The 21,479-nt window shown below is 49.7% G+C and overlaps 1 protein-coding gene across 6 annotated transcripts in view; it reads right to left on the reverse strand.

Moving 5' to 3' along the window:
* TRAPPC9 (trafficking protein particle complex subunit 9) overlaps window positions 1–21,479 on the reverse strand; it is a 572,152-nt gene that overhangs the window by 361,556 nt on the left and 189,117 nt on the right. For all 6 annotated transcript variants that reach the window (XM_058699183.1, XM_058699185.1, XM_058699186.1 and 3 more), the window contains one exon: window positions 19,900–20,024. In XM_058699183.1, coding sequence (XP_058555166.1) covers window positions 19,900–20,024 — 125 coding nt within the window. The remainder of the gene's footprint in view (window positions 1–19,899; window positions 20,025–21,479) is intronic.

Here is a 21,479-nt window from a genome sequence, read left to right on the forward strand (position 1 = left end):
CCGGCTAGTGCATCCCACATCAATGCTCAAGACACAAGAAAACAGCAATTTTCCTCGGCAGGCCTATGCAGTCAAGTGTGAAGGTCGAGTCTGTTGGCTGGCTGGTCTTCAAAAACCCCCCAGAAGCCAACACCCTCCAGGGGAGGCAGCTCACCACCCTCCTCAGGGCATTCACAGCATCGAGCACCTGACCCTGGCCCCGCGGTCCACCGGGGGTCAGCTCCTGAATGGCAGGGACCATTTCTTTCCCGTAGTGTTCTCAGAACTCGGCACAGAACCAAGAACATTCTCATACTCGGCAAATGTTTACTGAGCACATTCAACGTGCCAGACGCCGCTAGAAAGGGAGGATGTGACAGCGAGGACAGAAGGCACAGCAGGCTACATGCTTCAACTGAAAGCACGGGGCAAGGGGGTGAGCACGGGCCTCCTGAAGGCGAGGCCAGAAGCGCCAAGAAGGAAGGAGCAGGGGAGCTGGGGGCTTGTGTAGATCACAGCTTCTCAGAGCTCAGCAGAGAGAAGGTTCCCCAAACTTCAACGTGCATTCAAGGCCCCTGGAGATACTGTGAAAACGCAGATTCCAAACTCAGGAGACCTGGGGGGTCAGGGGCCAGATGGGCTTTATTTCCAACTGGATCCCAGGGGACACTGATGCTGTCGGTTGGCAGACCAGACTTCAAGTAGCAAGAAAGCAGCGTATTCCAGATACACATTCCGATCCACACCACAATCCTGGGAGATGCCTATTAACACTGGAGTCGTTTTTTCTTCCTGTAACTTTGGTTAGGTAACTTGCCTGATGTCACACAGGAGGTGGCCAAGCTGGAACATGAAGCCAGGCTCTAAGCCCCCAAACACTTACCATTTCCAGTGCGTCCTGCTGCCTCCAATAAGTATCTGCTCCAAGCAGTACATTAAGGCAAAGCCATACAAATACGTATAACTCACCCCAACATCAAAGGCGATGACGTTTGCGTCATCTGAACCACCGTCTACGTCTGTCAATCTTCGTTTTATTACATGCCTGAGTTAAACAACTTTTCAGACTGCAGCACCAATATGCTTTGAAAACACACGTGTGCACGTCGAAACATATGTAAAAATATTCCAAAAAATGAGACCATAACCTCGGAAGACGGTGTCAGACTGGAAACCGCGGGGCTACAGACCAGAGGAACTGCACGGCACCTCTGTGCTCTAGTTGGTCATGCTCCTCGTGGGGGCCCATTAACCACAGCTTGGAAAGTGTTTCACCCATAGACAGGGTGGAACGAGCAGGAAAAGGGTGGCGGGGCAGGGGTCTCTCTGCTGGAGAGACGTCACAGGTAAAGGAGTGAGAAGGCCAGAGCAATCCCACCGGGCCCGGGTCAAGTCAGACACCAGTGTGAACTCATGCTTAAGCTAAGGAGGTGTTGCCTTACGCACATGGATAAATCCCTTCGTAATTGTGTGTAGACACGTGGGTTAGTGCGCACACACGTAGTTCCCGGCTCTGTCCTCTGAGGGGGCGGGAAGCAATGTCATGCCAGGGCAATTCCTAACAGAATCCCAAGTAATTCCCACAGCTACCTGCCAACCGAAGCGGAGCCCGACGCCCACTCTCCCGCCCCCATCCCCTGGAGCGTGGGCTGCATACGTAGCGACCTGCTCCCAGAGAATCGAGTACGGAAACTCAATTCAGGCCGACACCACTCAGGCCACGTGCCTGAGGTCAACACCATCCATGGTACATGTGATGAGAAGGGCACATCACTCTTTCCCATCACAGGAAAAATAGCAGAGGAACCCAAATCCAGGAACCGTCGACAGAGGGTCTGATCACTACTCCTCAAAACCACCAAGGCCATGAACAAGAGAGACTGAGAAACCGTCACCAACCAGCGGACGCCAGAGGACTACACATCGTGCGTACCTGTGGGACCCTGGGACAGAAAGGCCAGCGGGGGATAAACTAGTGAAACCAAACCAATGAGCAGAGTTTGTCTCCAGTGGCGCGCCGATGCCACGGCAAATGCGCTGTGGCAACACAAGAGGTTTTCAGCGGCAGAAAATGCCAAGACGTACAAACACAGGAACGTGCTCCCGCTCTTGCAGCTTTTCTGCAACTTTCAACCCTAGATTCTAAAATTAAAAAACACTTTTTAAAAAACAGATGAAAATCTCCAATCTTGCACCCAGTGGCCCCTCTGGGGCCCACTGTCGGGACGCCACAATCTCCTAGCTGCCAAGGCCAGGATGAATGCGTGAAGCCGGCAGGAGGCAAGCACCAGGTTGCTGAGCTACGGCCTAGAAGGCACACACCAGGTTATCCAAGCACTAAATATCCTTAAAGTGCAGTCGGGGCCCAACATAAACCCTCAGGCTACATTTCCCAGCCCGCTAAGTGCTGGTCTGCTCCCTCTACACTGATGTATGGACGCTGGAGACCGAAATCTAAAGTCTACGACAGAAATCCTTCATATTTATGTAGTTTCAGCATATATTTTGTGAATCTTTTTTTAATATTATAGCCCTGTGTTGTATAGATTCAGTTTCTTGAGGGAAGGGCTTCCTGCCTGCAACTTCCTGGCTAAACACTGCGGATCAATGATCCAGCTTGCTACAACCCACAATCCGGCTTGCTGTAAAACCAAAATGTTCCTGGACTCTTCTAAGACTGTCACGGCTCTGTCTTCTGAACTCTCACTTGACATTTGACTAATTTTCTTTTACTCTTCCAGAAAACCTCATCAGAGTACGTTTCACTCAACTTGTTCAACGCCTTCCATGTGTACCGCTACAGAATAGCTCTGACTGCTCGGGACAGTTCTCATTTCACACATCAGATCTCATTGTCATGTATACCTTCTGTCAGATGACAGGCTCTGATATTTAATGTGAAAGTACAGTCATACTTTAATGGAGTCATTGTGATGCTGGAGACGTTTACACACATCACGTCCGACTCCCACTCAAGATCTTATCAAAGGGGAAGAAGGGAGAAAAGGATGGCAGCAGGGACGGGCGGAGGCGCGGGGAGGAGACGATGACCCAGCCCGGGGAAGGCATGCGTTACCCTGAAGACACGGCAACACAGGTACAGACACAACAGTGTCTACAGCAGCACTGTGAGCCACTGAGAGGGACAGCCTATACCCAACTAACGTAATATGACACCAGCAGGGCGATGGTTGACTGGAGAGGGCCCAGAGGAAAGAACATGGAAACTTCCAGAACTATGGGAAAGACGGTGTTTGGACCCCAGCAATGCCATTTATAGCCGTATTAGCTGTTATGAAGTGCCTGCTCTAAGCTGCAGTTTCCCCTTTCCAAATGGAGATACCCATTGGACATTGTTGGCCAATAGTCAAGAGCACATTTTGCGTAAAGCATCGAGCAGGCTCCCGTGTGACAAATTACCACAACCTTCACAGCTAATAGTTCCCCCGGGGGGAAAGGCAACCTGAACAAGCTTCAAAGAAGGCACCTCCCTCCACCGCTCCTCTAGAGTCTGGAAATGTCGGCGAGCTGGTTTGTGACCGCTCCCACAACATTGTCAGGCGACCCCTCTTATGTTCTGCACCGTTTCCATAACAAACTCAAATTTCAGTTACATTTTCACTTGTGCGCTAGTAAGTGGTAGTAGGTAACTGCTCCAAATGAGCATGAACTCTGAGTGGGAACAGTGACAACAAATTTGTTCCATCAATGCTAAAGAGAGGAGTCTGGCAGAGAGCACCGGATGAGAGTCAAGGATGGGAGAGTGTCCACTTTGCCACCACCTGGGAATACAAGCACTCAATCCCCACAGGCCCCATTTCCCAGGCCCCATTTCCCCGAGGAATAAAATAGGCTCGGCACCCCTGGTCTGGGACCACTCTTGTCACAAAAAGCAATGAATCTTTCCAGGATAAAAGAGTCGTGTCAACAGCACACAAGAAAACTAACATTACCTAAAGCGGGGACCACAGAGCAATCAGAATAATGACTGTCATGTGGAAAACTACTTGGCCATGAGAAAGGATGAAATCCCGCCATTTGCAGCAACGTGGATGGGACTGGGAGGTATGATGCTGAATGAAATAAGTCAGAGAGAGACAGATATTGTACGTTTTCACTCGTGTGAACTTGAGAAACTGAACAGAAGACCATGGGGGAGGGGAAGGGGAAAAAACAGTCACAGAGAGGGAGGGAGGCGAACCATAAGAGATTCTTAAATACAGAGAACAAACTGAGGGTGGATGGGGGGTGGGGGAGAGGGGTAATGGGTGATGGGCATGGAGGAGGGCACTTGTTGGGATAAGCACTGGGTGTTGTATACAAGCCAATTGGACAATAAATTACGTTTAGGAAAAAAAAACACCAAGTCAAACACCTCCTTCAAAAGAGGAGAAAGGCATAAAAAAAAATCTAATTTCTCAACATTTGAAGACATTTGTAAACAGTTCCTTAATGTGAAATTACAAATTAAAAGGAAAAAGGAAGCATTTTGTTAACTGGTAGGCATTGTATTTCTGAGTAATTGAATGACCCTGGTAGTTGAGCTAAAAAGTGAGAGAAGGCCACTGATCACATTAGAGACAAAATCTAGAAACCCGTTTCATAAAACCTTAATGACATTAAATCACGAAGGATAATCTCCTGATTTTAAAACCCTCAGATGCATGACTGATGCATTTGTATTACTACTCAAGTACCAACATGCAGAATATTCTCTAGCGGCTAGAGGAAGAACAAGGTTGGCTCAGACCCCCCCATCACCCTCTCCAGGGGTCAACCTTAACCTCGTTAATTTAGGTGGAAAGCTAGATATAATCTAATTTCTACATCTCTAATGTCACCCAACTTCAAGTACCAACTTCACCTGTGAAGCATTCTAGCCAAAAATGTTCCATCCATATCCATCAAGCCTTTACATACTATTTGCAGTTTAAAGGAAATCAAAGGATAAAGGAACAAATTGAGTAGTACTATGGGGCAGCAAGCAGACAAATGGTAGGACAAATGGCCTGGTCTCTTCACAAGGGTTACAAAAAAACAAACAAACAAACAAACAAACAAAGTGCAAGATTAAGAGAAACCATCTGGCTGACCCAGATGCAATGAGCAGTCCCCGACTCTGCACCGGTTTGGACCAATCAGGTGAAATAGAACTCGAGGATCAAACGAGGCAAATGTTTCTATCTTCTGCATATTTGAGGCAACTAAAAACATTTCCTAAAATATAGAATGGGATAGCACTAACTGAAGGAAGTGATAAAATATTTATGGTGATCTCATTTTGGTCTAGGGAAAAAAAACACGCACAGGTATCCCTGTTCATAAAAACATGCCCGAGCATCCGTGTATGGGATGTTCATGCAACACATCAACAGGCATCCACACGTGAACATTCAAACAATCCCAAATGGTGCGCACTCTGGTTTCCCACGGTGGGGGGCGGGGGAGAGAGGGGGGTCTCGGGCCGTGGGAAAGTGCAAACCCACTCCTTGCACTTCTGCTCGTCTCAACTGCACTATGCAATTCGTTTTTGCTGCCACCATTTCTGCAATGATTAAAAAGTTCCTTCTGTGTGAAACGTGCCTGTGCTCCAACAACCTCCCAGGGTGGCTCACGGAGGTCAGGACGGCAGCAGTGCTAAATGCTTCCACCTGTGTGGGGCCCCACTGTTGATAATGACCACCTGGGGCGTCATGGGAGAAAGTAAGTTCTCTAGCACAAAGAGGCTGAAGAAAAATCGGTACTTGGGGGAAGGCTGAGTGACAGGTGGATTCGATGGCAGAGCGACCAGGCCGTTTGGAAAAGACCAAAGGAATGTAGCTGGAGTCAAGAAGGCTCCACTAAGGCACTGGGGTGTGAGCGACCATGGAAGAACATGCTGGCCTGAGAGACGCCGGGGAGGGAGCATCTACAGGACTTGCTGGCTGACAGGTTCTGGCAGCGACCGGACCATCATGTGCGAGGCCAGGGTATCAAACTTCAAAGACTCCGAACATAAGGAAACACGAGAAGACCTCCATCGACATAGAAGGGGCAGGAGGCACCTAGGGCAAGTTATGGTGCCAGGAGAGTCCCATCTGGTGAAAAGTGCAAGGAGGAGGAGGGCGGGGGGAGATCGGATCTCATCAACAGGAGGTCGACAGACAGTCCCAGGGGAAGTCTTCATCACCATGCTGAGAATTTAAGCCAGATGCTGGAACTTTAGAGGACAGTAAACAAACCTAATGGAAAGGGCTTGTTAAAGAAATTCAAAAGCCATCTCTGGAGCAAAGGTAAAACATGTACCAACAGCCACGAGATGCAGAAGTGATCGCATTAAGCAGCAGTCATGAAGTCTGTCATTATGACCAATGCCAAAATTATGTGGCCTAGAAAATTCTTAGTGTCACCGGGGCCTAACAAGGTATCACTGGTTCTCAGAAGACACAAAGATTATCAAAAACGTGATAACTTGATAACCAGAAGTTATCAAAGGAAGTCGTTTGTATCACACAAAACACGAAGTCATCCTGAAGACTACAGTCTGTGTTCATTTGTTTAGCCCTGCAAGGAACCCCAACATCACTAAAAGCATCTAAAATAAGAGTGTTATGTAAATCTCATTAATACGGATTCTTGTTTAAGTGCTGTGATCCAGAGGCAATCGTAAGATTAAGAACTTAAATTCCAAGATTGCCACTTGGTGGCTGTTTGGAAATGAGACTTTAAGCCATGAATGTACTACATGACCCATCTTAAAAATCCAAGAGGATACGCAAAGAGATTGACAGAATACAGAGGCAGAGAAGGAGTCCACCCAGGAGCCCTGACGGATTCTGACAAGGGGCCATGCCAACGGGCAGCTCTGGAAGGTCCTCATCAGAACATGACCCTGCCGCCCGTTCCCCTTACATTCTGCTCCTTGGGCCAACCCTCGAGGCCAGTCTTAGGACTTTGCCTTGCCCTCTCCACACTAATCCCCATCACAAAGTAGCACTGCTGGGACTAGGAGAAGCCCCTGAAATCAGGCCCCTTTTTCCATGCTCCCTACTTCCTATCTCCCTCATCTTCCTCACCTTTTCAGGGCACAGACTGCACGTCTGGTGTCAGATTTATTCCTCAGTGTTTCATGGGTTTTGACACTGAGAAGGCTGTGTGATGAAAAACGCAACTCCTCCAGGGTACTGTGTAGGCACTTCCAGCACGACAACCTGCTCGCACCCAGTGTGGACACTCAGACAAGGACCTGAGCTTAGGATTCCAAGCCCCAAGTTCCCGCCTGGCTTTTCCTCCAGGCACCTTTCAAAATCACCAGTTAGAGGTGAGCCCCTGAAAAGTCAGTGACCTCCCTCCCAACCACCTTGTAAGTAACAGGTGCTCATGCCCCACTATTTCCTGCTCTCTGGTGACCTGGGACAGAGGCCTGCCCTTCCACTGGCTCGGAGAATCCCCAACTGGACTGCAATTAATCCCAACCCATGGAAATGCCCACGCTGGGATCAGGCAGGTCTCTGGGCCTCCTAGATGGGGGGGGGGGGGGGGGGGGTGTTTCCCTAAAATAAAGCATTTTAATACCTGAATTTCATTTTAATTGTATGCTTCTGCTCAGACTTTATAATCTTTACCAAAATGCCTCCCCAGGAATCCAGGTACTACAGATCAGTGACTGGGGTCCCTCAGACCAGGCTACTTAGAGCTCATCATGTGCTAATCTAGGACATACTTGAGGAAGGTCACAACTGTTGTTAGGGACACACACAGTCAGTCCCAGGGACTGTAAAAGAAAAAAACAAGAAGAAGAAAGAAGAAAGAAGAAAGAAGAAAGAAGAAAGAAGAAAGAAGAAGAAGAAGAAGAAGAAGAAATTCAACATTCCATACCTTCAGACAGCGGTCCTCAAAGCACGGTGCCCAAAGCAGCAGCACCACCTGTGACCTCGTGTGGAAGGCACACTCCCAGCCCCCCTCCCAGAACTACCGAACTGCAAACTATGCAGCTGGGCCAGCACTGGTTTGAACCAGCCCCTGCAGGATTTAGACACATGCTCATGTTTACAAACCGATGCAACATATGATCAATAGCAAAAAGAAATGAGGGAACACAGAAACTTTAGAAGCCTTTTCGTTGTCTTTCTTCTTTCACTCAACATTTACTGAGAGCCTATCATGTGTTGGGCCCCGTACCAGGTGCTGAGGATACCGAGATTAAGAAGGGATCATCCTTGGCTTTGACTAACACTCTGGGGGGGGTGGGGGGGGTGGAGACGGCTTATAATAAACACTTTGGCAGTTGTGGTTGATATTCCAAATAACATCCTGACTTCAGCACAACCGACCATCACCGGCACGCACTATTTGGATCTCCCTGACGGACGTCCGCGGCATCCCTGCAGAAAGGCCTCCGCTGACAGTTCTACCCAAACCAGCAAGCGAGCCTCATCCCAGCTCACCCTTTACTTTTCTGGACAGCACTTTTCACAACCTGACACGTCTGTTTACGGCTTGTCCCTTCCACCAGAAGGCGGGCTCTGGGACTCCAGCTCGCGTGCAGGGACACACGCCCTCCGCCACTCGGAGCCGGGCATGCTGCGGCTGTCCTCCCAAAAGGGTGGACGAAAGGTCACGGGGTTCAGGCGAACACAACCACGGCAGGCCCAAGTCCACAGGTGTTACTGAGCCTCGAGGGGCATCCTTCCAACCTCTCCTGGACGTGGCTTCAGAATTCCACATGCAGCAGACTCTCGCAGGTCTTCCTGCTGAAGTTCTTATTAAGTTTTAGAAGTGCTGAGCAGATTAAAGGATTCCTTGAAGCTTTTATGCTTAACTCTGTAGAAAGAAACGCCATCTCTCTATTACTGGGACAGATTACGAATAATTTGGAAGTGAATTGGATTGGCCATTTTGTAAGCTTTTCTTATCTAGCAGGGCTAATAGCAGACACTTTACTCCTTACAACAGCCCAGGAGGAAGTCTTATTAACCGCATTTTACAGATTGAAACGCAGGGTCAGGTAGGCAGAAAGCTTATACTCACTGCGCTATAAATATGGCTTCAATCAATAGAGAATGTTTTGTGCCCCATAATCAGTTCAGACTTAGAAATTATAGAGAGGCAGCGCAGTATCGTAGAAATAGCACAAGCTTTAGATTCAGGCACGTGCGGTTTTGAATTTTAACTTCTCCTGTGGAACCGCTTGCCCTCGGGCACGTTGCTTAATCTTCCCCAACTGTTGGGTGATTTCCACTTGCACGCTGTGAAGGTAGGAGCCTGAGAGAGCTACTCTGTACATACTGCTTCAAGTGCTCCATCTCCCAGGCAGCACATGCCAAGACACTCCAGCCAGCACGACCAATACCATCCCTGAGCAGGTTGAGGACCGTGAACCGACGGCCTAACATACGTTCTCCTCCCAGATAAAGGGAACCTTAATTCTGCCGCCTCTAGGCCCCAAAAGGCTCATGGAGCCTTTTTCTATCTGGAACGCTGCTTCAGAAAGCATGTTATCTACATAACATAGCAAATGTATTCGAGTTAAAAAAAAAAAAAAAAAAAGACTACGTTTCTTAAGCAGATCGTTCCAATCTGTCCATTCATAAACACAATTACTCAAATGTAAGAGCACATGAGAACTTTATGTACATCCCACAGCCCTTTATACCGTTTACAGTTCTTTATTATAAAAGCTAAAAGATTCCAGAACATTTAATATGTGATGTAAGCTATCATCTGAATGTGCTGGGATTCGAACTGATTGAGAAGAAATTAACTTCACAGTCCTGTTTTGCCACACCGAGGACCATCTCTTCAGAGAAAACAGAATTCCCATGGACAGGCAATGTTCAACCTAGTACTCTGGACTACCTGGATCAAGAGAAGGTTTGCTGAAGCCCGAGCACTGGGCCACGTGGCAGGGACCACCCCGCGGCCACGAGGATCTTAGTTCGAGGAATTCGGAGACATCGGCACAGAACGACTATAGAGGTGGGAGCAGGCAACGGGTGGGAACGGGGAGGGGGAATGCCCAGCTCTGCCTGTGTGCAGGCTGACCAGACAGGCAACGGCAGAGCACAGCCCTCAGCCAGGATGGGGAAAACGCCCCGGACCCAAGGCACGTGGACAGCCAGCGCCGGCGACGAGCAGTGTGAGCTGAGCCCGGCCAAGCGCGTGGCCGCCCTTCGGGGAACGCGTGGCCAGCGTTCATCTGTAAGCACCGTGGGGGGTGGAGGCGTTCGGTGGGTGCACTTAGCAGGCTGAGGAAGTTCCCTTCTATTTCTAGCTCACCGACAGTTTTGTCAGAAACGGGTATGGTACCTCGTCAGATGTTTCTTCTCTATTAAGACGTTTGCATAGTTTCCCTTTTTTGGTTTGCAGAAATGAAGAATGACATTTGTTGGCTTTCACGTTACGCAGACAAACCCTACCCAGCAGGTGTCGGGGACGATGTCTGCGGCCATGTCCAGGAGTCTTTGTTGCCGTTTTCGTCATCTTTGTCTGCTTCTGTCACCAAGGTCGTGCTGACCTCACAGAACGGGTCGGGATTATCCCCACCTTCAAGGCCCTGGAAAGAAGAGTTGATGTACGACTCTGATTAATCCTCCGTTCGTGTTTGAGGAGGTGCAGGAGTGAAGCCACCTGGGCCTGGATTTGTTCTACGGCCAAGGTTTTAACAAAAAATTCTACCTCCTTAGCGGACTTAGATACTCCCAACAGCCCGGTCTGTACGTTCTGGTGTTTTGTGTCTTTCAAGGCATCTGTCCAGTCCATCTCGCTTTTCAGACTTGGGGGCACAGAGTTGCTCAGAACACCCGCCTCCCTTCCCTCTGTAGAGTCTGTAGGAGGCCACGTCTTCTGCTCCGGGTGCATTCAGTCGTGCCTTCCTCTCCCGTCAAGCTGGCTGCAGATTGGTAAATTGCGTTTTTCTCCAAGAATAGGCTTTTGGTCTCCTCATCTACATTAGGGTTTTCATTCCCGTTTTGTGTTCTGATCTTCATTTCCTTGTCTGCACTACGTTTAATTTCCATTTCTCCTACTTTCTTCAAGCTGAAGCTGGGGTCTGACTTGAGGCCCTCCTCCTCCAACACGGGCCTCTGGAGTGGCACGTCCCAGAAGCACCGTTCTGGCAACAGCCTACCAACAACCTGCTGTGCTTTCACGCTCACTCATGGCCAAATACTCGCTATTTTTATTTTTTAACTCTTCTCCAGCCCATGGGTTAATCAGGAGTATGTCGTTTCGTTTCCAAACATTTGAAAAATACTTAAAGACTTAGTTATCGGATTCTAATTTCATTATTGTCAGAGTATACTTTGCAAAATGAGAATCCTTTTAAATTGATTGAGATTTGTTTTGTGGTCTTTATCAGTCCCAGCTCCCTGGAGAAACAAAACCACAGAGCCAAGAGACAAAAAAAAAAAAAAAAAAAAAAAACAAAAAAACACCTCAGAGAGGGGAGCAGCAGCAGATGACCACCGACCACGTGCAGCCAGGATGTCAAGGCCCCGGCCCGGGGTGCTCGGGGTCCAGACGCGTGCGGCGATACTGCCTAAGCTCTGGGAGGACGGCCTCCCAGCTCCCCGTGCTCACTTACACTATGAGGGCGGCCTTCCGTGGAAGTCAGGGGAACAGAGTTCCATCTGGCCTCCTCCAAACAAACACTCCTCCTGTCCGGCGAGAAACTTGCCCAAAATTGGCAAAACACGTGCTCGACCACCACTTCTCCAACACTTGCCATGTGTCCCGCCCTCTTGGAGGCCTGGACACAGGAGAACAGGAGGAGGAACCCTCTGCTCCGGCACCGTTTACGTCGTGGTGAAACAGTGAACACATTCAACAGAGAAATGCTGGGATCGCACAGAGCACGGAGGCGGCAGGAGAGCGAGTACTCTGTGGGCCCAGCCGGGCTCGTCCACGAGACAGAACACGGGCCCGTGTCAGAGAGGCGGGAAGGTTCCGGTGGGGGGGGGGGGGGAGGCGGAGGCTCCCAACCAGGAAGCCCCTGGCCCTCCCTTCAGCACCCCCTCCCGCTCCCCACTCAGGCACCCCCGGTGTTGTTCCTCCTCCACATGCTGCCCAACTAGTCCTTCAATGGCTCTGCACCGACAGCCGTCGAACAGACTCTTCTCCCCAACTGGTAGGTCAGGAAACCAAGGCTCGAGAGTCTTGAGTGTGTGGCTGGGACACCAGCCCAAAGGTGGACAAAGGTGCCACCATTACGGCTGTGGCCAACACTCCTATTCTGATTTTAAGTATTTATTTATTTTGAGAAGAGAGCGAGAGCAAGAGAGAGCATGCACACACACCTGAGCAGGGGAGGGGTAGAGAGAGGAGGAGAAGGAATCCTAAGCAGGGTCCACACTCAGCATGGAGCCCAACAAGGGGCTCAATCTCACAACCACAAGATCATGACCTGGCCAGAAATCAAGAATCGAGCGCTTAACTGACTGAGCCACCCAGGTGACCCCCACTCCGACATTTTTAAAGACAAGATGTTGTTGACATGGATGGCCATGTACCATCAAGCCCCCAGCAGCCAGATGGGCACATGTGGGCCAGAAGCAGGCCCGCTCACCCACCTCCTGGAGAACCTTGGTTGTGGTAGGACTTCCGGATTGCTTTTCGGCAGGCGTGAGGCGTTCACAGAGCCAGGCTGTAGATGGAGGCGTGGGTCTTCATTCGGCAGCTCGGGCACAGACCGCGAGCGACGGCTGCAGCGTCCGCGTGGACGTGGCCGACCGGCTCCCGGATTTTGTGTGTCGTCCAGCCCCAGAGGCTGAAGGTGGAGGTTTCCAACAGGCAGGGCCACGGGGACCCCCGAGTGACACACGCCACACAGGCCACCTCAGGTGAGAAACCTCCCCGCAGCCCAGGCCAGGGTGCCCCAGGCTTTGGTTCCTCCTGGGAGGGCTTCAGGGAAGTCCTGGCCACCTCACTGTGCACACAGGGTCAGACTCGGAGGCACGTACTGGCCTCGCCAACCCTGGGGAAGCCAGGCCCGAGCAGGAGCAACAGCCAACGACTTAAGCCAGGTCAGTGACCCCATAACCCGGCCCCACCCAGGGCTGCTCGCTGTTAACCAGGACTCACTTACCCAATCTTACTTTCCTCTTAATATACAAGAATCAGGTCTCAGTTTGGTATTTCTTGATTTTCTCCAGCTTTTCTCCCCTACCAAGCTCTTCTATTAGTGAAGCCTCCCAAAAACCCTACAAAGCAAGATTATTCCATTTCACAGATGGGGAAATCGAGGGTCAAGAGAAGCCGTCCTGCAGAGCATGGCTTCCAGGAATATTATTTCTAAAGTGTGGCCACTTCACACACCTCTTTTTTCAATCAAAAGAATGAATCAAAGAAGATTCTTCACAAAGTATACAGAAAACCAGTCCCCAACATGGACAGACACAATCAGTGCTGGCAGAGAAGGGGACACAACCTTTCTGGGGGATCTCTTGAAGCACATGCTAGCCTTCCCCACTTGCACAGGGCGGGGGGGGGGGGGGGTCCCTAGAAGCTGCTTTCACCGGGTTACTGGTTTCCATGACTACACCATTCCTCGGTGGTAATTTTACAGCTTTAGCACATTTCCAATTAGGTCACATTATTCGTGCTTCAGGGAGGACTGGGGAGCATGCTGAGCAGAGCCAGGAAGCCCCGTGACAGGGCCCCCCCAAGCACAGCTCCCACACGGCTCCCTAGGAAAGCAGCCGGACCACAGAAGGCTTACTTGCACAACCTCACAGGTTTGCAGTTAGTTACCAGCACGACCGGGTCTCCTATGTGCCCGTGAATGCTCACGCACACCCCTTCTTGCCTGCCTGTCACCAGAGTGCCCTCCTCAGACTGCACACACAGGAGCCTGTCCTACTCAGGATCCGACCCCAGGGTAAGAAGAAGTAACGTGGATTCAGCCCTTAATCCACCACCCGCACGCCTGAGCCAGCAACCCCCTAAAGCTCCGTGTCCTTCCTTATCTAGTAGGCAGTTTGCCCAAATGGTGCACGTGTCTGAGCGAACATGGCACCTGGCACGGTTCCTGGCCTGCAGGACATACTTCACAAAGGTTAGTTCCTTTCCTTCCAGTTTTCTTGCCAAGAAACTGGTTGAGGAGGGTCCCCAGGCTGTCTGAAGTTTCAGTGTGGGTGGTGGGTACACAGGAAATGCTGAACGCCCAAGCCCAGCAGGGGCAGACCCTAAGGGTCTGGACACAGGATGGAGGGGAATGGGGTATCCAAGATCTACCAAGAGCTTGTACAAGTCAACACCCCAGAACCCAATAATCCAATGAAAAATGGGCAGCAGACGTGAACATTTCTCCCAGGACGACATCCAGAGGGCCAGATACGTGAAAAGATGCTCTTTCGTATTTTGACATAACTTACATCTTTTTATTTTGTGTATCCCTTAACTGCTTATTGAAGTTCTTGTCGATTTTACTATTTTCTCTTTCAATTCTCAAGCTACTTCTCAAGCGGCTGATCCACAATCTGTACCATTTGCCTTTACCAGTGAGATGGTTTCTTTCCTGAATTTTTTTTTTTTTTTGCTTCTATTTATGGCATTTTCTTTTCTGAAGACCCTTGGACATTCCTCGTGAGGCTTGGCTGGTGGTGCCGAGCTCCCTTAGACTTTGCTTGTGTTGGACACTCCTTGATCTCCTTCGGTTACCAATAATAACCTTGCTGAGTGGACTACTCTTGGCTGTATGTTTTCCCCACCAGCACCCTTAACACACCCTACCAATGCTGTGGCCAGCCAAGCTTCTGCTCAACAGCCAGCCGAAAGGTCTATGGGATTTCCCTTGTAGCGAAGCATTTTTTCTCCTGCTTCCTTTAAGAGTCTCTCTACAACTTTTGGTATGTTGATTAGATGGTGATAGATCTTCATGTGGATCTCTCTGGGTTCTTATCTGGGTCTCTCTGTGCTTACTGGACCTTGAGGTCTGTTTCCTTCAGGTTACGGAACTTTTCAGCCATTATTTCTTCACATACATGTTCTTGTGCACACGCTCGCTCTCTCCCTCCCTCCCTCCCCTCCTTCTAGGAACCATACGGTGGCAATGTTAGCACATTTGGCATCATTCCAGAGATCGCTTCAACTACCCTCATTTTTTTTTGTTTTCTCTTGGCAGTTCAGCCTCCTTGCTTTCCCATCCTGTCTTCCAGATCGCAGATCATGTGGCCCCTCTCATCTACAGTGAATCCCTCCGTGGGTCTTTCATTTGAGTTACTTATTCAAGCTCCGACTGGTTGTTGTTTCTATTTTCTCTCTCTTTGTCCAAGTTCTGAGTTCATCGACTTGTCTCAATTCAGGGAGGGTCTTAATACTTTGAACTCTTCAGGAGGCATGTTGCTTATAACTGTTTTGTTTAGTTATTCGAGATTTTGTCTTGTTCTTTCATCTGGAACATATTCCCATCTCCTCATTTTGTCTGTGCTTGTTTATATGTATCAGGTCAATCAGTTGCATCGTCTCCCAGTCTTCAAAGTAGAGGCCTTGTGGAGAAGTCATCCCCGGGGTCCCACAAGTGCGCTCCGGCCCGGTCACCAGAACCGAGTTCCCCAGGCGTGTCCCTTGTGTTGACTGTATGCATCGTCCTGCTATGGCTGGGCTGTGACTGCTGCAAGCACACCTGTGGGCAGGGCTGGCTCAGAGGCCTAGCCGTAGCTGCTGGGAGTATGCTGGTGGGTGCGGCCGGCTCCCCTCCTCCCGGGGGCAGGACCCCTCTGGAAGGAGTTGGTCCTGCCTCAGGCTGCCTGCCAGGCACAGCAGGATGGGAGCCACCTGGAAGGGGCCTCTACAGGGGTAGGTGGGTGGGGCGGAGGGAGTCCACAGGGAACACCAGGAAGCAGCAAGCATTGCTAGCAAGGGAGACAGAGGGTGTGCGAGTCTGCATCTGCCCATGTCGGGCCAACTAGGCTGGAAGGCTACACATGTTCAGCACCTCCTTTCCTAGAGAAACTTCCTACAGACCCCAGTCCCTCTAGCACATACCCTACAAGTAGTGAACACCCTCCTTCATCTATGGCACATGTGTTTCTGAAAAATGCAGCTCCGGAGCCGTCCCTGTGACCCAGTGATATAGCCCACAAGCCCTTTCAGAGCGAAGACTGAATTTTCTATAGCCCTCTGGTTTTGCTGGAGTGATGTCCCATTGATTTTCAAAGCCATAGGTCAATGGGGGCTTGTCATCCCCAGGACAGGGTGTACCGAATGTGGGGCTTGATCCCTCAGTCCCTGGGGAGGACATCCACACCTAGGATAGCCCTTCCAATCGTGGGTGCCCCTGTAGGAGTTTGATTCCCCATCACATTTCAAAGTGGGGGGGCTTCTTTACGTGTTTAAGCTGCAGAGAATCCGTCGTACCTGTCTTGAGGTCATTCTCAGAGACAGCTGCTCCATTGTAGTTGTAGACATGGTATGTCTGTCAGAGAAGGGGAGCTCAGGATCCAGATAGTCAGTCATCTTTAAAACTTACATTGTAGGGGCGCCTGGGTGGCGCCGTCGGTGAAGCGTCCGACTTCAGCCAGGTCACGATCTCGCGGTCCGTGAGTTCGAGCCCCGCGTCGGGCTCTGGGCCGATGGCTCGGAGCCTGGAGCCTGCTTCCGATTCTGTGTCTCCCTCTCTCTCTGCCCCTCCCCCGTTCATGCTCTGTCTCTCTCTGTCCCAAAAATAAATAAAAAATGTTGAAAAAAAAAAAATTTAAAAAAAAAAACAAAAAAAAAAAACTTACATTGTAGGGGCGCCTGGGTGGCGCAGTCAGTTAAGTGTCTGACTTCAGCTCAGGTCATGATCTCACAGTTTGTAAGTTCAAGCCCCACGCCGGGCTCTGTGCTGACAGCTCCGAGCCCGGAGCCTGCATTGGATTCTGTGTCTCCCTCTCTCTCTGCCCCTCCCCCGCTCACACTCTATCTCTCTCTCTCTCTCTCTCAAAAGTAAATTAAAAAAACATTTAAAAATAAATAAATAAAACTTACGTTGTAAAGAGGAATTTAGGATAGGCATTTTAGCAGTCACTATTGTGCCTTATATTCAATTCTTCCTGTACTCCAAAGCTCAAGGTCATATTTCAATCTGATTTTCTCCACTCACTTAGAAACTTACTTCATGTTTTCATATTAGTCCTCTAATTGATCAACTGTAATCTCCACCCTTATAAATTCCTGGTGAAATCTCCGTAGCACCAAAAGCAAAGGTATATAGTTGATGCAAGTCCCTCTGTTTCTGGTTCCTATAGAACACATTACTTTACGGTCATAGATGTAATTAAAATGTCATAAGCATCTCAACAACAAAAAAAAGATGCTCATTATCACAGAAATACAAATCAAAACTGCCATGAGGTATCATCACACACCGATCAGAATGGCTAAAATCAACAACACAAGAAACAATAGGTGTTGGTGAGGATGTGGAGAAAGGCGAACTCTCACGCACTATTGGTGGGAATGCAAACTGGTGCAGCCACTCTGGAAAACCATATGGAGGGTCCTCAGAAAGTTAAAAATACAACTACCCTATAATCCAGGAATCACACTACCGGGTATTTCACCAAAAAATACAAAAACACAAAATCAAAAGGATACATGTGCCCCAATGTTTATAGCAGCATTATCAACAGTAGCCAAATTAGGGAAGCAGCCCAAGTGGCCCCTGACTGATGAATGGATAAAGATGCACAAATATACAATGGAATATTAGCCGTACAAAAGAATGACATCTTGCCATTTGCAACAACATGCACAGGACTACAGAGTATAATGCTAAGCGAAATAAGTCAGAGAAAGACAAATACCTTATGATTTCACTCGTGTGTGGAATTTGAGAAACAAAATGAGCAAAGGAAAAAAGAGAAGCAAACCAAGAAACAGACTCTTAGAACAAACTGATGGTCACCAGAGGGGATGGGGAAATAGGTGATGGGGATTAAGGAGGCACTTGTCAACACCAGGTGTTGTTTGGAATTGTCGAATCACTATCACATTGTATGTTAACTATGCCGGAATTAGATTTCTTAATTTTTTTAAATTTTTTCTAATGTCTGTTTTTGAGAGACAGAGAGACAGAGCATGAGTGGGGGAGAGGCAGAAAGAGAGGGAGACACAGAATCTGAAGGAGGCTCCAGGCTCCGAGCTGTCAGCACAGGGCCTGACGCGGGGCTCGAACTCACGGACTGCAAGATCATGACCTGAGCCTAAGTCGGATGCTCAACTGACTGAGCCACCCAGGTGCCCCTGGAATTAAAATTTTTAAGAAGAGGCATTGGGACTCTGTTTCTCAGAAATTTTGGGAAAAGGCACAGAGAAAGAAGGTGTCACGGTGCAACCGACAGGGATTGGAGGGGGGACTGGTGGTGTCATCACCTCAGAGCCACGGTTCTCTCTTTGGAGGAGACCACCTACTCAGAAAGTTGGGTAGAACCTGTCCATTTGCATTCTCGTGACACAGGCCTGACACACAGGCCGCACCCAGCAAACGGAAACGCCAGTTGGGCACTTCCATTTAAGCACGTTTACACTCATCTTACATCTATACACACTTACCGCCCAAGACTACAGCGCACCCAGCCTTGCAACGCTCAATTGAAGAAAACGCAATTGATGGCACAGCCACCACGACCCAACCAACTCTGAATGAGGACCTCCGGGATCCTGAGGTTCTGCCCTCAATTCCAAGAGTCTGTCCCGTGGGGAAGGCCACACGACGGTGGAGCGAAGCGGCAGAGGAAAGTGCCGGTCCTCGGGGGGCCTGGGCAGGGAGGAGAACCGACGACGGGCCAGGGCTGGCTGTCAGGAGGCCTCAGGGGACGTCACACCCAAGGACCCACGAGGACATCACTGCTGCAGCTTCCCCATCCCTCCGTGCCCCGAACTCCCCCGACAGCATCCCGTGCCCTGCGGTTTCACCGCACCTCCCTGCCTTCCTTCCCGTGCCGTGAAGCATCTTCCCACATCCAGTCCCCGGGCTCCCAGAGGAGCCCAAACCCGCAGTCGGGCTAGTGTGCGGGAGCCAGATGCTGGACAGCTCCCAGCTACACCAGCACCTCTCTCTCTACTGCGGCGCCCTCAGTGGCGGGGAGGACTCCCTGAAACCCGACTCCCTGTGACTTCCATCCACGGACAGGACCGCCATCGACCAAAAGCAGCTGGCGTCCCTCTTGCCCTGACCTCTCCTCAGAGAGCATCCGTGCTCAACATTCTCCATGCCGCAACCAGCTTGGTCAAGCTCGGTGGGTGGGTCCCCTCAATCAACACCCCCCAAATGCTGGTGTCGAGACTGTACGCAGCACCCACAGGGCTGGGCCTCAACACATGCTCACTCGACAAGCCATTCTGGTGACCCTGCTGCCCGCACCCCCGCCGTAGCTGTGAAGGCCTTCGGTGCTCTCGCTACACCCCGTCCCTGGACAGGCACAGACCGACAGAGCTTTCCCAAATGCTGTGGACGCCAAACTCCAAGCTCGGGCTCAGGCCCCTCCCAGGGCTCCTGGCAAACAGCGTCCTCTGCTCTGCCAGAAGTCCCTGGCACCTTTACACTAGCAGTGTGTATTCATTTTGACTTCCTCACCACTCAGAAACCAATTCGTGGTTGGTGGCCAAAAGATTAAGTTTTGGGATGAATACAGAGAATGGTCATTCAATAAATACAGTTTTCAAACAGGTAAAAGGTAGGAAACATTCCACTTTCATCACTGCACTCCTTGACTCAACCCCCAAATTCCCAGTATTTCATAAAAATGAGACTTAACCACACAATCATACAAGCTTCATTGCAACGGCTTTCCAAAACATGCCACAGGGAGAAATACTGAGGAACCAGCTTTCCACCAACACGATTCTCTTTCTTTCTTTTCTGAAGAGCACTCAACACTCTGCCTCAAAAAGGCAGAGTGGCCGAAACCGAGAACACCAAGCCACCGAGCAGACCGTACCTGTGCAGGGGGGACTCACCTTCATGTGGCTCGGGTCTCCTGGTTTGCCGCCTTCAGGGGCGTTCACAGGCTTGCTCTCCACTCGAGGCCGAACGACCTGTCGAAAGGGACTGCACAACGGAAAGCCACTCACGCTGATTCCATCTAAAAGTAAAATTTTAAGATGCTTTAGTACTTATAGAATATGGAGTATTTTAAAACCGGTTGGTTTCCCTGAACTTGAATTCAGGTATCAGTTTCGAACAAAAAGAAGGTAGACAATTTTACATGCGTATCTGTAACCAGCTCTGTCCCCAGTAAAGACCTAGAAACAATCACCAACACAGTACAGTAAGCATCCCTGACGTCCAGACCGTGGTCTCGAGTTCTCACTTGTTCACTTTTAGGGAAAAGCAGCCAGGGCAGGCTTCTCAAAGAAACAGATGACACCAAGTCAGTGGCAGGAAACGTACAGGTGAGCTTGGACACCTCGTTCTACGCCAGAGCAAGGAAACCAACCAAGACAAGGGCTGGGTCAAAGGCCTCTGCACCCAACTGCAGAAGCTCCCTCTGGCCAAGAGGAGACATTGCAAACTCAAAGTGATAGTAAATCCAACTGATGGATGCTCTTCAGGTAGGTTTAAATCCGTATCTAATGGATCTAATTTAAATCCACATCTAGGGGCACCTGGGTGGCTCATTCAGTTGAACATCTGACTTGAGCTCAGGTCATGATCTCGCGGTTCGTGAGTTCAAGCTCCACATCGAGCTTGCCACTGTCAGCACGGATTCCACTTTGGATCTTCCATCCACCCCGCCCTCTCTCTTCCTCTCTCTGCCCCGCCCATGCTCACGCTCGCTCACTCCCAAAAATAAATAAAACGTGAAAAAAAATTAAATCCACATTTAATCCATGGTTCATTGTAATTTTCTTTTAAAGTCAATGGCCATCTGTGGAGGATAAGAATCTTGATTTTCCTGAAAATTGGTAAATTTAAAAAATCAAGCATTTATGAACTGTACAACTCAATAATCTCATGATGAGCAGCATGTATCTTTATAAAAGCATTCTAACAAAATGATAAAGAAGGGATAAAATCGGAGTACTATTTTACAACCCCTAGTCCAGGATTTTTCAACCTCAACACTGAGACGTGGGGCTGGACAATTCTCCCTGTTGGGGACTGTGCTGTGCAAGCAGGATGTATAGCAGCATCTCGGACCTCTACGCGCAAGATGCCAGGAGCAACCTCCCCCCAAGTTGTAACCACCAACAACTGCCACACGTCCCCTGGAAAGGGGAGTGGGAGCAAAGTCGTCCCTGGTTGAGAACCACTGATCTGGACAAAGCATGGGCAATTAGTAACATCACAACGAGAGAAACAAGTGGGCATTCCCTGCCTCCTGACCTAAGAACACAAGACCACGCTGGACTTGCCAGAGGGATCAGAGGTGAACCTGATCAAGCTTCTGGATCCAGCTGCCCATTTTCAGGAAATGCAGGGGACGGAAGAACACCACAAGTGTTCAGAAGGACACCACAAGTGCTCCATCAACAAGCCCACACTGTCGAAGTCTCCTTGGGCTGGATGTCCCAGCTTCCTCAACAGATAAATTATC

The sequence above is a fragment of the Neofelis nebulosa genome, chromosome 14 (genome assembly GCF_028018385.1).
Source record: "Neofelis nebulosa isolate mNeoNeb1 chromosome 14, mNeoNeb1.pri, whole genome shotgun sequence".
NCBI lineage: Eukaryota > Metazoa > Chordata > Mammalia > Carnivora > Felidae > Neofelis > Neofelis nebulosa.